General features: G+C 51.1%; 1 protein-coding gene across 2 annotated transcripts in view; it reads right to left on the reverse strand.

Moving 5' to 3' along the window:
- The window catches only part of SLC4A5 (solute carrier family 4 member 5), an 82,371-nt gene that overhangs the window by 9,544 nt on the left and 54,224 nt on the right, over positions 1–18,603 (reverse strand). For both annotated transcript variants that reach the window (XM_045549897.1, XM_045549896.1), the window contains 10 exons: positions 17,060–17,193; positions 16,138–16,409; positions 11,824–11,882; positions 9,126–9,326; positions 6,447–6,560; positions 5,019–5,180; positions 4,151–4,329; positions 2,846–2,918; positions 919–987; positions 114–287 (listed from right to left, as the gene is read on the reverse strand). In XM_045549897.1, the coding sequence (XP_045405853.1) occupies positions 114–287; positions 919–987; positions 2,846–2,918; positions 4,151–4,329; positions 5,019–5,180; positions 6,447–6,560; positions 9,126–9,326; positions 11,824–11,882; positions 16,138–16,409; positions 17,060–17,193 (1,437 nt within the window). The remainder of the gene's footprint in view (positions 1–113; positions 288–918; positions 988–2,845; positions 2,919–4,150; positions 4,330–5,018; positions 5,181–6,446; positions 6,561–9,125; positions 9,327–11,823; positions 11,883–16,137; positions 16,410–17,059; positions 17,194–18,603) is intronic.

Below are 18,603 nucleotides of genomic sequence, written 5' to 3' on the forward strand. Positions count from 1 at the left end.
CGTGGAGGATAGGGGTTGAGGTGCTCACCAGGGGACCTGCCACTGGACCGCCCACAGCTCGCCTGCCTAGGCCAACCTGCCGAGCAGGAGTGGGAAGCCCGCGCCCACCTTACCATGACTGGGAAGATGATGGCAGCCATTGTGGACTTGAGGATCCAGAGCACCGCCAGGCAGAGGATCTGCACCAGGGTGAAGAGGTGGATCCGGCGCAGGGGCACGTGCCGCAGGAAGGCGTGGTCTGGCTGGTGCTTGGCAGGCATCAGGAAGAGCTTGCAGCGTTCCCAGAACTAGGGGGACAGCGAGGGGCTCAGCCAGGCAGCTGGGTCCTGGGAGCCTGAGACTGGGGCAGGGGGGTTCCATGGTGGGGTCTGAGAGAGCAGATCCCACTCAGGCCTTAAGAATGTACAGGACAGGGCTGGAGGTGTCTGGGCAGATAGATAATGGGGTCTTGGGGAAGGGTCCTGAGCCCTGGGAGAGGGGAATAGCCCAGAGCTGACCACAAAATGAACATTGCCCATATTCCAGGAGATGCAACTTAACTGCAAGACAGACTATCCCAGACATCCTGGGATTTCATGCTAAATATAGAAAAAAACAAAACAAAAATATTTTCTTCTATGGAGTTTCCTTAAGGAAGAGAGAAGTGATATAGTGAAATGCTCATTGGAGTCAACTTACTCTGGGTTTTGAATTCTGAGCCTCAGTTTCCCCATCTGTAAAAATGGGGGAATCTAATTATATAGATTAAATTATATGACACCTATAAAGTGCCTAGCATAGTTATTTTGTGTGGCACATAGTGAATGGTAGTGTCATGATTACTGTTATTCCTTCAGTGAATTGAGAAAGCAAGCATCTGGGGTCTTGGTAGCAGGGAGCCAGACACAGAGCGCTGACTTGGGGGCGTATCGGCCTTACCTGGATGCCGTTGAGGGAGGCCACGCCCATGTAGAGGAAGACTCCGTACAGCACCGGCATGGGGATGTACTAAAATGAAAGCAGACTTCGGACTGGATGATGGCCTCTGCCAACCCCAGAGGCAGCTGGGGAGCGGGTGGGTGGAGGCGCTGAGGGTCTGAGAGCATATCTGGAGCCAGAGTGGGGGTGGGGGTGGGCGAGGAGGGCCACCGGGGCTCTACTGCTCCCTGCTGCCGCGGGGGGAGCTCGCCCACCGAGCGGCTGCTCTCCAGGCCCCTCCGGCCCTGCGGTCTGGCTGATGACACCCCTTCTGGAAGGTGGGAAAGCTCCACAGACAGCCCCCTCCTCACTCCTGCCACCTCCTTCCCACCTCCAGCCTCAGATGGGGGCCTCCAAAGCTGCTCCACCTACAGGAGCTTGGCACTTTTAGGGAGCTGACCTAGCTCAGCAGGCAGTGCCAAGGACACTTAACCAAAATCACACATCATAGACAATCAGATAAAAAAGAAGCAAAACAGAGGTGTATAAACTAACCACCACTAGTTTGGTGGGAACCCTTCCTTCCAGACACGCACACGGTAGTTTGTTTGATTTTTCAAGAATGGATCACATAATTCATACTGTTCTGTAAGCCTCAGTCCAAATCTTTAACACCCTTTCGAGGCAGGTCTCTACTGTCCAGGTAAGCTGTGTTTCTGCTCCTGTGTCCTCTCCCTCCCCTGCAGCTGTGGCCGCCCACTGCGGACAAAGGCTGCTCCACCTTGTCATAAGGGGGCTCATGTAAGAACACTTCAGGGAGCACAAGGTACTGTGCCAACACTAATAGGTGTTTATGGGAATTTTTGGCCCCTAAAGAACACTGTTCTTAGATACAATTTTTTTAATGCAAATACTTGTCTGTTAAACAGCATCAAGATTAACATACACAGTGGCTCTTTGGAACCCTCTCCACAATAGTAAATATTCCCTGGCCATTTAAAACACATTTTTAAATAAACAAAATGTCTGCCAGAAACATCCCTTAAAGAATACCAACCTCAGACCTACTGCTCAGGTATGCCCCGCACTGATTCTCAAGCCAGAACTATTTCCCGTGTAAATAAATAAACCAGCATTTTGGTTCTTTAGTCTTTGTTTCTTACAGGATTGCCCATGAATGAGCTGCTTTGGGATACTCAATGGGGGAAAATAATATCTGCAAAAGATTGGGGCAGTTTAATCAGGAAGGGGAAATCTCATGTGGGCACTGATCGTGGGAAGGGGTGATCGAGGGGCTACTGGCTGGAGTGGAGAGCAGAGAAACCGGGTGGGAACACCTGTTTCTGACTAGAAAGAGACTATTGTGGGAGACACCTGTTTCGAATGTGTCCCAATTTGACTTAGTCTCTTCCGGCTGGTCTGGTGGGACACGAGCAAGGGGAGCTTCAGACTGTGTGGGGACAAGTCACTCATGTACACAAGGCACGAGCAGAGAACAGGCCTGCAGAGCAGCTGGAGAAGCCCCCCGCCCCACCCTGCCCCTTGCAAGTTTTAAATTTCAGAAAACATGGGGGCAGGAGGCCTTTCACAAGCCCCAAACCACAACAACGTGGACACACACCCAGTTCTGGAAGTTCCTTATCCAAGCAGGGATAGAACTTGGCAGAGCTTTCTGAGGGAAGCTTTCTCTCACCTTAAGAAAGGTGAGAGTGGACCCTGGGAGGTTGGGAGAGAGCAGTGACGATTGGTGATGATGACAAGTGACACAATATCATGGAAAATGACGATGACGATTTTGAAACATTACTTCAGCCCAAGACCCTTCCTTTTTTTAGGGGCCCATAGGCCACTGATCCCTAGGCCACGTGGGGACCTCTGCCCGCCTCTGAGGTCTCAGCTCTGTGCTGTCTCAGGCCACAGGGCACCGGGCGAGGGTGCAGAGCCTCACCTTCAGGATGGGAGCCAGGAAGACGGAGATTCCTGTCAGGATGAAGACGATGATGCCTGTCACTCTCTGTTCCCTGGCAGAAAAGAGCACAGGTCAGGGTGTCCTGGGAAAGGCTCAGTGACCATTCCCAGCCCTCCTGCCCCTCTGAAGCTGTATCTGAGGCCGTGGCCTCAAGGGGTTTCTGCATCGGCCTCTGCCTGGTTGCCTGAGGCCCAGCTGACCCCCACATAGAAGACGGGGAGCCCCTGCCGCAGGCACAGGCACGTTGCAGGGCACCAGGGAGGCTGCTCAATGTAGTCGCTGTTCAGTCCGGGTGCTTGAGCCAGACTGACTTGGGTTGAGTCCTGGCTCTGCCACTTGCTGGTTGTGTGGCATCAGGCAAGGCTCTGACGGTTTCAAGCCTCAGTGGACAGAGACAATAATGGCGCCTGTCTTCAGAGGTTGTTGTGAGGATAAATGTGACATAAAGCGCTATTACCCTGACATTTGATTGCAGGATCTCACTTTTATGGGGCACAGCTAATGGGGAAGGGGCTGGCTGCTAGCGGAGCAGGGATCAGGGGCTGGAGGGCAGGTGGGTTTGTGCCCAGGTCCAGTCACAACCCAGGCTGGAGGCCTGAGCTTGGGGGCAGATTGCTCAGGCCCAGCCACTGGGGCTCTGGGGTCTGGGAGGGGACCGTGCCCTGACCAGCCCTGAGCCCTACAGTCAGGCAGAGAAGCCTCACTCGGGCAGGTTGAGTGGCCCAGATATTCCAAGGCAGTGGGGAGAAGCTCTTAGGACAGCAGTTTAGAATACCAGGGTCTGGTGTGGTCTCGCCCTGAGGCCCCAAGGGGTAAAACATGCCCTTCTCTGCCTGCCATGGGGCATGAGAGGAGTGGGAGTGGTCCCGGGAGGCTTTCTGGAGGCCTGGAGATTGATCAGGCTCTGAACCTGCAGGAGGGCCTTGGGGTGCCAGGGGCAGGGGCCTGGAGGGTCCTGAGGAGAGACCAAGAAAGGACAGCAAGAGGCCCTGCAGGGACCTTGAGTGGCCTATACAGCTGAGAGTCTGGTGCTCACGTGTGCGCGTGTGTATGGACGGAGTGGGGGGCTGTACTTTTGGGAGTCTACTGAGAAAGAGGACCATTTAACCTGAGGTTTCATCCCTCTCCTTCCTTCCCTTCAGGGATCTCACTCCCAGCCCTGTGCTTCCCTGGGCTGTGAGAGCTGGGCCCTTGTCACCCAAACACTTCGATGATCAGAAATGTGCTTCCCCTCCCCACCTGGCCATACCCCCTCAGGGGACCCCCGGCCCTGACGCCTCCTACCTGACCCCCAGGAACTGGGGCTGCTCCCCCGGGGCGCTGGTCTCCGTCTCCATCTTGAGGCTGTCGATGTGGGCGATGGAGATGACCGTGGCGGCCACGTACCAGGGCAGCCCCATGAAGGAGCACAGGGCCATGAGGACGCCCACCCAGAACAGGTCCAGGTGGTAGCCAGCAGCCTTCTGTGGGGGCAGTGGGAAGGGGACGCTTCTGGGGAGCTTGTTCCTCCCTGAAGTAGCCGTTCTGTGGAGCGTGGTTCCAGGGCTCCCCGGCCTTCCAGAGGGAACTCTGAGGGGGCTGCCACCCCATCTGGGGGGTGAGCAAGGTGGGGACACAGGTAATGAAGGGGAGGGACGTTCAGGCTGGGAGGGCCCTGGGTTTGGGTCCCTGGGGAGAAGGGCCCCCACCTAGTGGCCACAGCATCTCTTCGGTTCCTGAAAGAAGCCCAGCTGGGGTAGGCCTGAGGCCAAGCCTAGAGTGGTCCCGACTGGGGTGGGAGACAGGGCAGCTTGAGTTTCCTCAGACCCAGAGGCAGCGGGGGAGTTGCAGGGGCCAGAAAGGCTAAGGAAATTCACCGTCTACTCAGATTCCCAAGTTCATTTCTGGAGGTGCAGAGCTGGAGAGTCACTTTGGGAGGGGCAGGAGCCTGTGCCCAGTGGCCCAGACTGGCTTGGTCCTGGTCCTTAGACCAAGTCACTCAGCCCTGTTGGCCTTGCCCAATCTGGGGGTCACACCGTCCCCGGCCCAGCATACCAACTGGGAACTCCAGTCTTCTGCTCTCATATTTTCCTGGCCCAAAGTATTGAAAGAAGCATCATCTCCCTCCTTCATTCCTTACAACTTTGTGGCAAGAAAGGTGCGCCAGCCTTACCTTCAGCTTATTCTCCTTCCGGTTGACAATGACGGCTGTGATCTGCTGGTCCATGAAGATCAGGATGGTCACCAGCAGGGCGGGCAGGATGCTCGCAGGGTACACCCACCACGGGTTCTTCCCAAAGGGGGCCACGAACCAGCCTCGGTCAGGCCGCGTGGGCTGAGCAGGAGCAAAGGGAGAGGCCCTGTCCTCCCTCCCTTGTCCCAGGGCACCTGCTGCCCGGCCCGCTCTCCCTCCCCCTTTCCCCACACCTGGGCTGCTTGTCAGGTACGATTTTTTCCCTTAAAAACATTAGGCACCTGCAACTTTAGAATAAAGAGACTGCGGAAGCGGACAGACGTGGGAAGGAGTGTGAACGCAGCCAGTGACTGCCACTGAGGAACTAAGGAGATAATTTTTGGCAACAGCCCTGGGATTGGTCAGGAAACAGGGAGGTGCGGCTGGAAGAGAGTGTGCAGTCGCTAACTGCAAGGTACTAAAAGGCAGAAATGAGGCCCAACAGGCAAGAATAAAGAATTTGATGGGCCCAGTGCCAGCCGCTTCTGCCTCTTCCCAGTCACCTGTCTGGGGTGTGTGATAGATTGTAAAACGCTGACCATCAGTTCAGACCTGCATGTTGAAAATAAGGGATTATCTGTGCAGAAGCCGGGGTGAAGTTTATCTTTTGTTTTATTTAAGAGAAAGAGGTACTTTAATTTCAAGGCCAATATGAGTTGCATGGGATGTGTTCAAGCTACTCAGGAGAACCCTGAAATAATATCTCGAAGGTCAAGACCTCAGAGACAGGGAGGGTAAATTCTAGAATCCAGGCTCCCTGCCCTGGTGGGACGGTTGGTGCTCTTGCGAGGGAGCAGGGCTCCAGCTTAGCTACAAGCCAAAGGCACCGACTCTGCACTAGTGGGTAGTTTCTGAAGCCTTGGTTCCCAAACTTGAGCCTGCTCCAGGATCACCTGGGGGGCTTGTTAAAATGCAGATTACTGGGCCCCGCCCCAGCATTTCTGATTCCATAGGTCTGAGGTGGGCTGAGAATTTGCATTTCTAACTAGTTCCAGGGTGAGGATGTGATGCTGGGCCGGGGACCAGACTTTGAGAATCACTGTTCTAAGGGATGGTTTTCAGCAGATCCCCATTTGCCCGGCTGGTAGACTGCCGGGAATTGGAGACCCTCAAGAGGCTTCAGCTGGGCTGAAGGGTAGATCCCAGCACCTTCCTTACTCTGCGGCTACAGAGCAGGATTTCATTGTGAATATGTCCCCACCACCACCTCGAAGGACTAGGTCCTGGGAGGCTGTGTGCAGGAAGGGGTGGACACGCACACGTGGTCTCGTGGCTGAGTGGAGAAGAAACTGTGATGAGCACAGAGGGGAGAGGATGCAGCTGGTGGGCAGGCAGACTGGTTACCCAGAGCAGGGGCAAGGGGCAAACCTTGATGACACTGGGAACGTGCAGCTTAGGGGTTTCCAGGCCAAAACAGGCATCGATCCCACAGAACAGCAGGATGGAGAAAACAATGGAAAAGTCAGCCACCAGGGCCCGGACCTGCAGACAGGAGATGAGCAAGTGAGCAACACACCCGCCCAGCTCTGGGCAGACCCAGTCTCAGGCAGTGAATAGGAGAATGGTTGAAGTGTGGGCTCTGAAGTCAGCAGAACTAGCCTCAAGGCCTGGCTCTGCCCCTTGCTAGCTGTGTGACCTTAGGGAAGCAGGTCATCTCTCTGAACCTCAGTTTCCTCCTTCGTAAGATGGAGATGATGATAGTACCTCTCTCAAAGGTGTAAGTGAGCATTTGGTAGTCGAAGTGGGAGTTGTTATAATCCACGTGGCCACAGCAGACAGTGGTGAAGATATGGTCTGGTGTGACAGTCTTAACTGTGTCACCAGTAGGTGCAGAGAGGACAAGGGCTGAGCTCTGAAGGAAACTCTAGCTCCTAGAAACCTGTGACAGGTTTTTGCACCCCACCTGGGCTTGGGAAGGCCCCCCAATTCTACTGGGAACCCATGGCTACTCTTAGACCTTCTGTCCACAAAGAGTCCCCAGCCCCTTGCTCCTCTGCTATCAGGAGGCCCTTCCTAGGCCAGATTCTGAACCTGACCTCCCTGACCTTTCTGAATCAGTGCCCTCTGACTGCCCCTCTACACCAATTCAGTATCCAGAACTCTCAGGGCAGAGAGTCCCCCAATGTCTACCCTGCAACCTTTTTTAGATCTTTTCAGAGAGACAATTTTTTTTTCTTTTTAAAAAGAGTTTTGCTCTGTTACCCAGGCTAGAGTGTAGTGGCGTCATCATAGCTCATTGCAGCCTAAACTCCTGGGCTCAAGTGATCCTCCTGCCTCAGCCTCCCGAGTAGCTGGGACTATAGGCATGCGCCACTACATCTGGTTAATTTTTAAATTTTTTGTAGAGTTGGGGGTCTTGTTATGTTGCCCAGGCTGGTCTTGAACTCCTGGCCTCAAGGAATCCTCCTGCCTTGCCTCCACAAAGTGTTGGGATTATAGGAGTGAGCTACCACTCCCACCACAAGTGCTGTTTTGATTAATAAATGTTTTATTCCAGCCACAAACAGGTAGAAAATAAAAATAGCAGTTAGCATTTATAATAGTATAAAAAAATCAAATACCTAGGAATAAATCTAACAAAAATTGCTCAAGATCTCAGACCAAAACCTATAAAACATTATAGAGAAAAGAAGACCAAAATAAATGAAGTATAGCATGTTCATGAATCAGAAGACTTAAAATTTGAAAGATATCAATTCTTCCCAAATTGACACACAGAATCACAATAATCCTATCAAAATTCCAATAAGTTTTTATTTTGGTGAAATTTAAAGTGATTCTAAAATGCATGTAGAAATGTAAAAAGGGCCAACCTAATATTAAAAAAGGACAAAGAGGGAGAGTTTAGTCTAAAAGCTATAAAGACTTATTATAAGCTATGAAACAAAGACTATGATACTGATGTACAAATAAATCAGTGAAACAGAACAAAGAACCCAGAAACAGACGCTGTCATAGAGAAGCATTTGATACATGGCAAAGGAAGTGTTACAGAGCAGTGGAGAAAGAATGTTTTTTTTTAAAAAGGAACTGGAACAATTGGTTATTTATATAAAAACACACTGAAACACTATTTCACATTATATATCAAAATCAATTCTGAATCCTAGCACTCTGGGAGGCTGAGGCAGGAGGATCGCTCCAGGTCAGGAGTTTGAGACCAGCCTCAGCAAGAGTGAGACCCCATCTCTACTGAAAATAGAAAGAAATTAGCTGCACAACTAAAAATATATAGAAAAAACATTAGCTGGGCATGGTGGCGCATGCCTGTAGTCTTGGGAGGCTGAAGCAGGAGGATCGCTTAAGCCCAGGTGTTTGAGGTTGCTGTGAGCTAGGGTAACGTCACGGCACTCTAGCCTGGGCAACAGAGCAAGACTCTATCTCCAAAAAAAAAAAAAAAATCAATTCTGATGGATTACAGATATAACATGAAAAACAATGAAGCTTTTGGAAGATAACATAGGAAAATACCTTCTGTTCAATATTTTCAAATTCAAAAATCAAATTTCGATATATTTGATTACAGCAAAACTAAGGATTTCTGTTAATCAAAAGATACCATTAAGTATGTAAAAAAGGCACAAAGTGAGAGAAGGTATTTGTAATGTATGATCACAAAAGGATTTCTATCCAGAATATATAAAGAACTCTTACAAATCAGAAGGACAAACAACTCAATAGAAAATATACAAGAGATTTCAACAGACAATTCCAAGAAGAAAGTTAAATGACCATATGGCCAATAAACACATAATAAGGTTTCCAATTTCATTGGTCATCAGGGAAATGAAAATTTTAAAAAATACAATGAGATCCTACTATACAGAAATGCTAAAGGAAAAAGCCTGACGATACCAAGTGCTGTCATGGGGTCTGGCCAACAAAGGAACCCAGTTCTCTCTGACTTAACTTGAAAAACCCCAGTGGCCAGTGCCTATGTGCAGTCTATCCTGTCGGTGGACTGGAACCCTCTCTGGGAGGCTTGGCAGGGCCTTCCTCAACAGTAGCCTGACTGTAGGTCCCCTCCCAACTGCAGGGTGAGCTTACCTTGGTAGGAAAATAGCGGCTGAATTTGAACTTCTTCAGGGTCAGTGTCATGGAGTATGTCCCAAAGAAAAGGATGAAGGACATGAGCGCCAGGTCTGGGATGAACTGGCAGGAATTCCCGAGCAGGCGCCCGCCATAGCTCAGACACTCCTTCTTGCTCAGCAGGGACCAGTCCAGCGCTGTGAGGTTAAGGGGGTTGTACTAGGAGACCAAGCACAGGAGAGAAAGAGTCAGGGCCTTCCTGGTGGGTCAGCTGCGTCCTTCCCCCTGCAGTCCCCAGGCAGCCCACACTCCCTGCTGCCCTCCAGGGGGCCACAGCCCTCATGTCCACAATGGTGCCCGCAGCAACAGAGTGATGTTCCTAAGGACAGGCTGGGTCAAGGAATGACAAGCTGGCAGTTCCCTGGGAAGATGTGGAGCTGACACGTGTTTCTTCGTTGTGTTCTAGGGTGCCCTGCTTTGCTAGCAAGGAGGACAGGTGAGGGGGATGCCCGCTCGGCAGGCCTGGCTCCTGTCAGTCAACCACAGGTCCTGTCGATGCCTCCTTCCTGCAGTGTCTCACGTTTATTCTCTCCCTTCCCTCCCCTCTGTCACACCCTTTCACATACTGTGGCTCACACCCTTGTCAGTCCCCTCTTGGGTCATTTCAGCCTCTTCCCTTCTTGGTGTCCCAGATGCCTACAGTCCAGGGCATGCACAACAGTGAAATTTTATATAGAAATTATATATATGTGTGAATATATAGACACATATATATATTTCTAAGACGAATGAAAAAAAATCAGTTCTGATGGATTATAGATATAACATGAAAAACAATGAAGCTTTTGGAAGATAACATAGGAAAATATCTTCTGCTCAATATTTTCAAATTCAAATATCAAATTTTGATATATTTGATTACAGAAAAACTAAGCATTTCTGTTAATCAAAAGATACCATTAAGTATGTAAAAAAGCCACAGAGTGAGAGAAGGAAGTGAAAGGAGGAAGAAAAGGAGAGTAATTTATAATAAAATTTAATATATATTAAAAAATTAATGTGCAAATGCCTAAGAACAGCTACATAATGAGATGCTTGCAACTAGCTCTAATGAATGTTTGGACTAAGAGAAATTTGGTAGTTTGTTATAATAATGGTTCCCGGTGAATCATGCCTCCCTGTGTCCACGCTCCCTTACAAAGTGACACTGACAGTCCTCCCTTCAAAGGTGAGGTCACTTTTCCACCTCTTAAATCCAGACTGGCTCTTCATCTGCTTAGATCAACAGGGAGAGGAGTAAGTGACATTGAGCAGGTTCTGGGGGCTCAGCCTTAAGAGGCCTTGCAGTTTCTGCGCTTATCCTCTGGAAAACCTGAGACCACTCTGCTGTGAAAAAGCTCAGGATGGAAAAAACCATGTGAAGAGGCAGGCTGAGCTGTCCCGGCCCCCAGCAGACCCGCCAGCTGAATACAGCCTCGGAGCTGAGTCCAGGCGAGACCAGCAGAACAGCCAACAACCTACAGAATTAGGAGCATTATAATTGCTGCTTCCTTAAGCCACTACATTCGAGGGTAGTTTGTTTTTTTCTTTTTAAAAAATTTTTATATATATGTATATACATTTTTTTGTTTTTGAGACAGAGTCTCACTCTGTCACCTGGGCTAGAGTGCAATGACGTCAGCCTAGCTCACAGCAACCTCAAACCCCTAGGCTCAAGCGATTCTCCTGCCTCTGCCTCCCGAGTAGATGGGACTATAGGCACACACCAGCACACCGGGCTAATTTTTTAAAAAAATATTTTTAGTAGAGCTGGGGGTCTCACTCTTGCTCAGGCTGGTCTCAAACTCCTGAACCCAAGCAATCCTCCTGCTTCAGCCTCTCAGAGTGCTAGGATTACAGTGGTGAGCCACCTCGCCTGGCCAAGGGTGGTTTGTTATGCAACAATAGATAACTGATACAAGAAGTCAGGAGGTCAGAGACCATTCTTCACGGTGTGCAAGTAGTCTGCAAAGAGCTGTCTTGCATTCTGGGGCCCATCTTCTGCAGGTTAGCTGCACCCTTCAATCACCAGAGCAATTTAAAATGCCCCCTGCAGGGCAACATTCCTCTACTGCCCCCACTGTCTGGCTCCACCCTCCTTCCTAGCTCATCTCTTCTCATTTCCTTGTCCAATCCCCACCCTCATTCTGTCCTAGCCGGCCTAGTCCACCCCTATCCTCCGCACAGGTTTCGTGCTTTTCCTCTTTCGCCCTCTGTGCTGTTCCCTGAGCCTGGACTGTGCTTTTCTCTGCCAAACCAACTTTTTTCCAGCCGTCAAGAGGAGCTGGCATTCCACTTTTTCTGTGAGGCTTTCCCTGGCCTCTCCAGCTGGCCTCTTTTCTTCCTTCCAGGTTGAAGCACACATCTGGCCTATGTTTGATGCACGACGCGCTCTGCTGTGCTGCCCCATGACCTTCTACAGTGTGTGTGTGTGTGTGTGTGTGTATCATATTTATGCACTGGATTTAACAGGTGAGGCATGCTTCCAGATGGGGTGTTTCCAGTATATACCTAAGAATATGCATTTAGACAGCTCTGAAGGTGACCCTGATGTATGCAGCTGGGGCTGCCCCATGAGTCTTGGTGGCCATAAGTTGGTCTCAGTTTCCCAACTCTTTTCTCACTCCCTCCACAAACAAAAGCACTTGCATGTCTGACCCAAGAGGCAAGGACTTACCAGAGAAGCATTGGTGTTCGGTGCCAGCGGAGCTGAAGCATTGAACACGGTTGTATTCACTGCAGATGAGAGGGCGAGGGTCAGCTGTTGCTGGACTGGGAGCCTGGGTCTCCCCGGGCCCCCCTTCTCATCTCCCCCAGTTCCTTAGAGCTGAGGTTGGCTTCCGTCTTCACCCTCCTAACTCTGCCCCAGTGAGGGAAGGGTTGGTGGGACGGAGCCCAGGCCACAGCTCTGACAGACCAGCTGGGCCATGCTAGGAGAGCTCCTGCCTGCCAATGAACATGAGTTTGAAAAACTGAAAAGATGAATCCGCTTCTAAGACAAAGTGCTAAGACAAGGGAGTTAATAATGTGCCTGGTGAATCCCTACTGGCCACTGGGCCCATTCTGGGCTGTCAGACTTAAAAAACATTTCCAAAGAACTTACTCTGTGCCATGCATTAGGCCAAACAAACTCTTACACATATTCATTTGTTACCAAAGCTCCATGAAGTATCCCCATTGTACAGATGAGGTAACTGAGGCCCAGAGAGGTTAAGTAACTTGCCCAAGGTCACACAGCTCATATTTGGAGCCATGATGCTGGCCCAGGCAGGCTGGTGCAGATCCTACAAACCTCCCAGCTTCCCCACGCTGTTCTCCTCTATAGACAATGCCCTTCCCTCCCGCCCCTCTTCATATGTGCTTTGTTAAGGTCAACTGGGCCAGTGAGAACTTGTTGGCTTTGAAATTATCTTCTCTAATCTACCCCTTGAATGCAAATTTTGAGGAAAATTAAACCCGGGTTTAGGACCCAAAGGAGAATCAGGAGCCCAAAGGTGCTGCTCTGAGCTGTTCACTGGGCATCCCATGCCAGGCACTTCCCTTCCCTGGCCTTGGTGTCCCTAACCATGAGTGGAGCATTCAGGGGCCACAAGGAGAGCTGAGAGGAGCCACAGTCACCCTCTTCTCATTTCCACGTGGACCTTCTGCTGTCTGTCCTGACTCCCTCCTTCACGGGGCCAGGCCCCCCCGGGTGCAGCCACTCAGGGGGAGCCAGGCTCTGGAGGCCGGCTGCCCTCTCCTCCTCCTGCACTGCAAGGTGGAGGCCAAGGTCAGGTCCTCCCCGCCTCCCTCCTCCCAGCGAAGGCAGACTGCGCAGTTCCTCTGCAGCAGATCTGGGGAGAGAGGGAGGAGGCCCACCGGCCAGTTTGTCAGCAACAAGTCTGAAATGCAGTGCAGGCCCCATTTCGCTCCTGCCGGCTGGCCACAGTTGGCTAAAAACCCAGAACGAAGAAGAGGTTAATCTAGGGGCTTCTCCCAATCTGCAGCAAGCCGTCTACAGCGCTGATGTGATTGCAGGGTGCTCTATGTTGCTCACTTTTGGGCCATCTGGGGCTGGGTGGCTAAGGCAGAATATGCCTAGAATTGCTACAGACAGGTTTGTTAGGGTTGTTCTGAAGATGGCTTCACTTATTAGAAATCAGGGACATCTGTTGCCTTTCCTCACATCACTGACCACAAGAACATGATGTTCAATTAACAACGGAGACAGAGGAGCTGGGCAAGGAGGCTGATGCAGGGCCACCCTGTCAAACGCTAGAGAATCCCCAGCTAACACTTGAGGCTCAGGAGTTACCTAACATTTTCATTGGACCAGACGTTCCTTTCATGTCTTCTGTTTAGGGTTATCAATTCTTTTATATTGAGAACTCTGTAGGGTTTATCTGAAAGCCACTTGAGATGAATATGGAAGAAATAAAACATGGAAAATTCCAGAAAGGTTCCAAGCATCAACTATTTTAAAATTCTAGTGTTTACAAAGTGGTACTCACTTGGGGTTGAAAGCAGCCAAGTCAGTTTGTGCAGCATTCATAAACAGAATACAAATCAGTTACAATGGAAACAGAATTAAATATAAAAGAGAGTGCCCCCAACGAAGCTTTTATGGTGAAGACTGATAGAGAGTGATCGTATCCCATAGTGAGACTCGGCTTTGCAGCGAAACTAGGAATAGGAACAATCAGTAAGCAGGTGGCCCATAGACTGGGAAGGAAATCCCCCCACGGACTCCCTCTCCCCACTATCCTAAATGTCTAGAACTTTCCATATTTGCTTAATCAAAACTAACTTGCCCTGGTTTCAGTTCTTTCACTCTCTGAAGAAATTGAAAATCTAATCTTACTGGGGTTAGTGGCTAATAACGGCTCAGAATTAGTAATTAGCAGTTCAGTCGAGCCGCGGTTCTCAAACTCGAGAGCGCATCAGAATCACTTGAAAGGCCTGTGTATACACATATGGTTGGATCCTACCCCAGAGTTTCTGATTCTGAAGGCCTGGGGTGGGGGCCCAAGAATTTGCATTTCTAACAAGTTCCCAGATGCTGCTGGTCTGGGGGTCACACTTTGTGAACCATGACAACAGCATGACCCAAACAAATGAGGTGACATCAGGTACTTGGGCAAAGCCAGAGGGGGAGCTCTTTGGGAACAAGTGGCTTTATGATGCCCCTCAAACCTTACCTTCTATGCTCCTACATCCCCTGTTCCCAGGGCACCCCTAGGTTTGGTTTTTCCTGTGGATAGATCATTCTTAGAATAGCCAGACTTCCTCATATGACCCCACAATTTGGACTGTTTCTAAAAGGGATCAAGGACATGTGCTTCTAGAAGCCATGTTTGTGAAAACTTTGTGTTCAGTGAATCCACAGTCTGTCTGGGAGGCACAAGCAGCAAAAGGGAGTGCTCTGATGGGCCTTGGCCCATGCGGGCGGGATTTGCTCCAGGGCAGAAGGACAGACCTGCAGGTCAGATCTGCTCAATGCTCTGAGCAATTTGCCCCAGCTCAGGACAAAGGGAAGCTTCACCTATCATTGAATTTTAATGGAATAACTCGAAATTCATGATGGAAAAAAAAATGAAAGAAAAAAATCAAGTCTAGATTTCTTTACAAAATCAGTGCAGTGACAGAGGGAGAGGGGATATAACGAAAACTCAACTCCTTGAAGACAGGACATCTTTATCTTCCGAAAGGCCTGGTCTAAAGCAGGGCACACAATAATGATGCCCCAAGTATTTAGATTGAGTGCGATGAATATTTTATCCATAATACTGTATTAAGGGACTGAACAACCCAATATCTACTTATTTCCTCCAACCCAACCTGGGTATAGATTTGAAAACCTCACAAGAGTCCCACGGGACTGGCAGGACCAGCACTGCTAGCCCTCTTTTGTGGCAAGGGAAACTGAGGCTCTATGTGACCTTGGGTGGTCTCTGGACCTCAGTTTGCTCTCTGTGAGTCCAGCCTGGTGGTGGTTGGAGAAGTGTGGATGGATCTCCTGCTCCTGCTCTGTAGCACCCTGGCACAGCCCACAGAGGACTCTTAGGGGCAGGATCATGGCTGTGAGAGAGGCCAGGAGCTAAGACTCTATGGGAAGCCTTAACTTTACAGATGACAGTTTTTTGGCCAGAAAGTAACTCCACAGGAATGGCACTATTATCATGTTAGCTGGTTGGCTGATTCAGCCTCCCACCCAGGGGGGGACTCCCTTTTACAACATCCTTAGTAGATGCACATCCAGAGAGTGATCAAGTAACTTGTTACCAGCCAAGGGTGCCGAGACCACCGTGGTGGTGACTCCCACCATTTTAAGTTCTTCCCTAAATTCAGCCAGCATCTGGCTCCCGGGAGCCTCTGCTCTCATTCCCCTTTCTGTTCTACATCCGTGGTTCTAGAGGGTGACTGTGGCCTCTCTGTGACATGACAGTCCTTCTCTCATATCCCTAACAGGCTGAATAACCCCAGGTTCTCCAGCCATTCCTCAAATGGCCTGGTTGGTGGATCCTCCACCCTGGACGTGTTCCCACTTGTAGGGATGTTCATCCATCTAGTGTGGTCTCACCTTACGAGGTGTGTGACCCATTGGCAGAACAGTGTTGGGCAGAGCTCATCATAGCATGCACTGTGGAGCTGGGGGGACTTCACACACCATGGTCTACCTCTGGCCTGGGCAGCACTCCTGGCAGGTGTGGCCTCCACCCCACCCCACACTGAGGCAAAGCGTGCCTCACTCCTTCCTCAGGTATCTCCGTGCCTTCCTGGTTATAACCCTGGATGCTGGTACTGTGGCTCTTATCAGACCTACTGTCCCCTTGGTTTCCTTCTGCAAACTGGGTTCAAGACCCCGCCTTTGCTTCCTTGGAACAATAAGCCCTGGGCTGAACAGCCCCTTCCACACGGGCTCAGTCTCCTGCATTTGAGTAGAGAGCTGTGATGGGGGTAGGGGAGTGGGCAGGTGGGGGAGGTCCACGGCATGTCTGGGGTTACCGGTCACCTGTGTCAGGGGCGACGCACTCGCATTTGTAGGTGGTGATGGAGTCGGGCTTGAAGTCCACATTGATGGGGTAGTACTTGAAGGCACCGATCATCTTCTTGATGGCATCGTAGATGAAGATGAAGCTGATGAGGGTGGAGAAGCCCTCCTCGGTGAAGCGGGTGATGTATTTGATGATAAAGCTGGCGTCCGTGGCCACCAGGACAAGGCACTGGACGGCCGAGTGGAGGCCAATCCAGAGGCGGAACTCCATGTAGTCCAGGCCGTTGCCTCTGGAAGGCAGAGGGAAGGGAGGGGCCTCCAGCCTATGCATGGCACAGATGCCCTCCTAGGGACTGTAAGAGGATTGGGGATTGCGGACGGAAACAATTCCTGGGTGGAGTTGTCTGATCTTTGAGATCCCATGGGGGTGGCAGGAAAACACAGGAAGCACTAAGATATCTCAGTGGTCACTTGGTTAGTAAGGCACATCCAGAGTAAGTGAAAAACAGGGAATTTCAGAGTAACCGGGCTGGAGCAAGCCTTAGAAGTGATCCAGCCCAACCCTCATGTTGTAGATGAGGCAACTGGGCCTGGACGGGAGACGGGAACTGCCTGGGTCCAGGTGCAGCCTCTGACATCTCGCCCAAGACTTTTCGTACACTACGCTGACCTTCCAGTCCCAGCTGATCCTGAGCGGAGTGGTGTGACTCACCCCCTCTTGTCTTGGCTGGTCCCTGGGGGCTGTGCTAATATGCGCCAAGATGGCTCAAAGGCAGGACTGGCAGGAGTCAGAAGGGACCACCTGGCAGCCGTCCCCATAGTTAAGGGCGGCTTTGGCACCTCACCCCGGCCTCCCCTTTGGGTCTGTTCCTCTGCCCTGGCCTCAGCACTCTGCCCCAAGCTTGAGAGCAGGCACCTGGGGCCACCAAGAGGCACCTACTTGCTGAAGTCAAAGAGGAGCTTCTCGAAGATGAGGATGGGCCCTGTGCTGCTGAGGATGATGAGAGGCTGTCCTGAGAATAGGCAGAACAAGGAGCCAGCCATGGCAGTGCCCAGGAAGCTCTCCATCACTCCCTGGGGACACGAGGAGCATAGGCTCAGCACAGGCAGGAGCAGGGGCTGCGGCCCGGCCATCCCTCCCAGGGCTCAGGCCCCACTGCTCGTCCTTTGTTCTGGGCCCTCTCCTCCCCACCTCTGCTCCCCGTCTCCTATGCCACAACTCGCCACCATGGCCAGTGTTGCCCTCCCTAATCCCATTTGGATAAAGGTCCCGTGTGACCTTTTTGACACCCTAGAGCCTAGAAAGCAGTGGACATGCTTGTCCCCGTGTCCATTCTACTCCCAGAGTAGTCTAGCCCATTCATCCCTCTAATTACTCATTCAAACGTCTATTTGGTCCTTTTAGAGGTCAGATCATCCATTCATTCATTCAACGTCTATTAATTCCCTGTTATGTACCAGTCATTGTGCTAGGTTTTGGGGACCCATCAGTGAACAAGATGACACATCTCCAGTCTAGTGGGAGATACAGATAAGCACCCAGGCGATTTCTGTATAGCAGGTTTCTCAGCCTCGGCGCTGTGGACACTTGGGCTAGGTATTTCTTTGCTGCGGGGGTTTGTCCTGTGTGTTGCAGGATGTTTAGCAGCACCCCCAGCCTCTGCCCACTAGAGGCCAGTATAATAGTAGCTCCGCTTCCACTTACAACAATGAAAGCTGTCTCTAGATATTGCCATATGTCCCTTGGGGTCAAAACTATCCCTGGTTGACAGCCACTGCCAAAGAGTGTGATGGGTGGGATTGGTTGAGGGTGCCAGGAGCACGCAGTAGGAATGAAGGGGCGGTCAGGAAGGCCTCCCTAAAGTCAATATGTGGAAGCAGAGACCCCCAAAATGGGCAGGGAATTGGCCAGGAGAATAGGGTTAAGTGGAGTGAGGGGAAATCGTGTCCCAGGAGGAGGGACAGTGTGTACAAAGGCTGGAGCTGGAAGATAGATAGTATGTCTTTGAAGAACTGAAAGACGATCAGGACTGATGGAAAAGGGAATGTGGCATGGGTGAGTAGGGCAGGGCTGCAGGGAGAGGCAAGGAGGGCCAAGTCAGGAGGACACGTGGGGAAGGGGATCGGCGAGTCAGGGATGAGGCCTGCTTTCTGGCGGGCACAGGTGGGAGAACCACGGCGTCAGGTGTTATGCTGGGGGAGGCCTGGGAGCAGTAGGTCAGGAGGGAGGATGATGGATGTGATGTTGGCCATGTGAGTTGGGGGCTCCTGAGGGGCAGCCATGTGGACATGTCCAGGAGGCTGCTGGACATCGAACCTGAAGCTCAGGAGAGAGGCGTAGCTGGCAATAGGCATTCACCCCAATTTATCTATGAAAATGGGCCTTCTCCTTGGTGCACTGAGCTTTCCTGTGGTTCTACCCTGCAGGCCCCGGTCGGAGAAGACCCTTGCCTAGGAGTCGGGCTGGTGTCTCTGCTAAGCTGA

The sequence above is a fragment of the Lemur catta genome, chromosome 4 (assembly GCF_020740605.2).
Source record: "Lemur catta isolate mLemCat1 chromosome 4, mLemCat1.pri, whole genome shotgun sequence".
NCBI classification, from domain to species: domain Eukaryota; kingdom Metazoa; phylum Chordata; class Mammalia; order Primates; family Lemuridae; genus Lemur; species Lemur catta.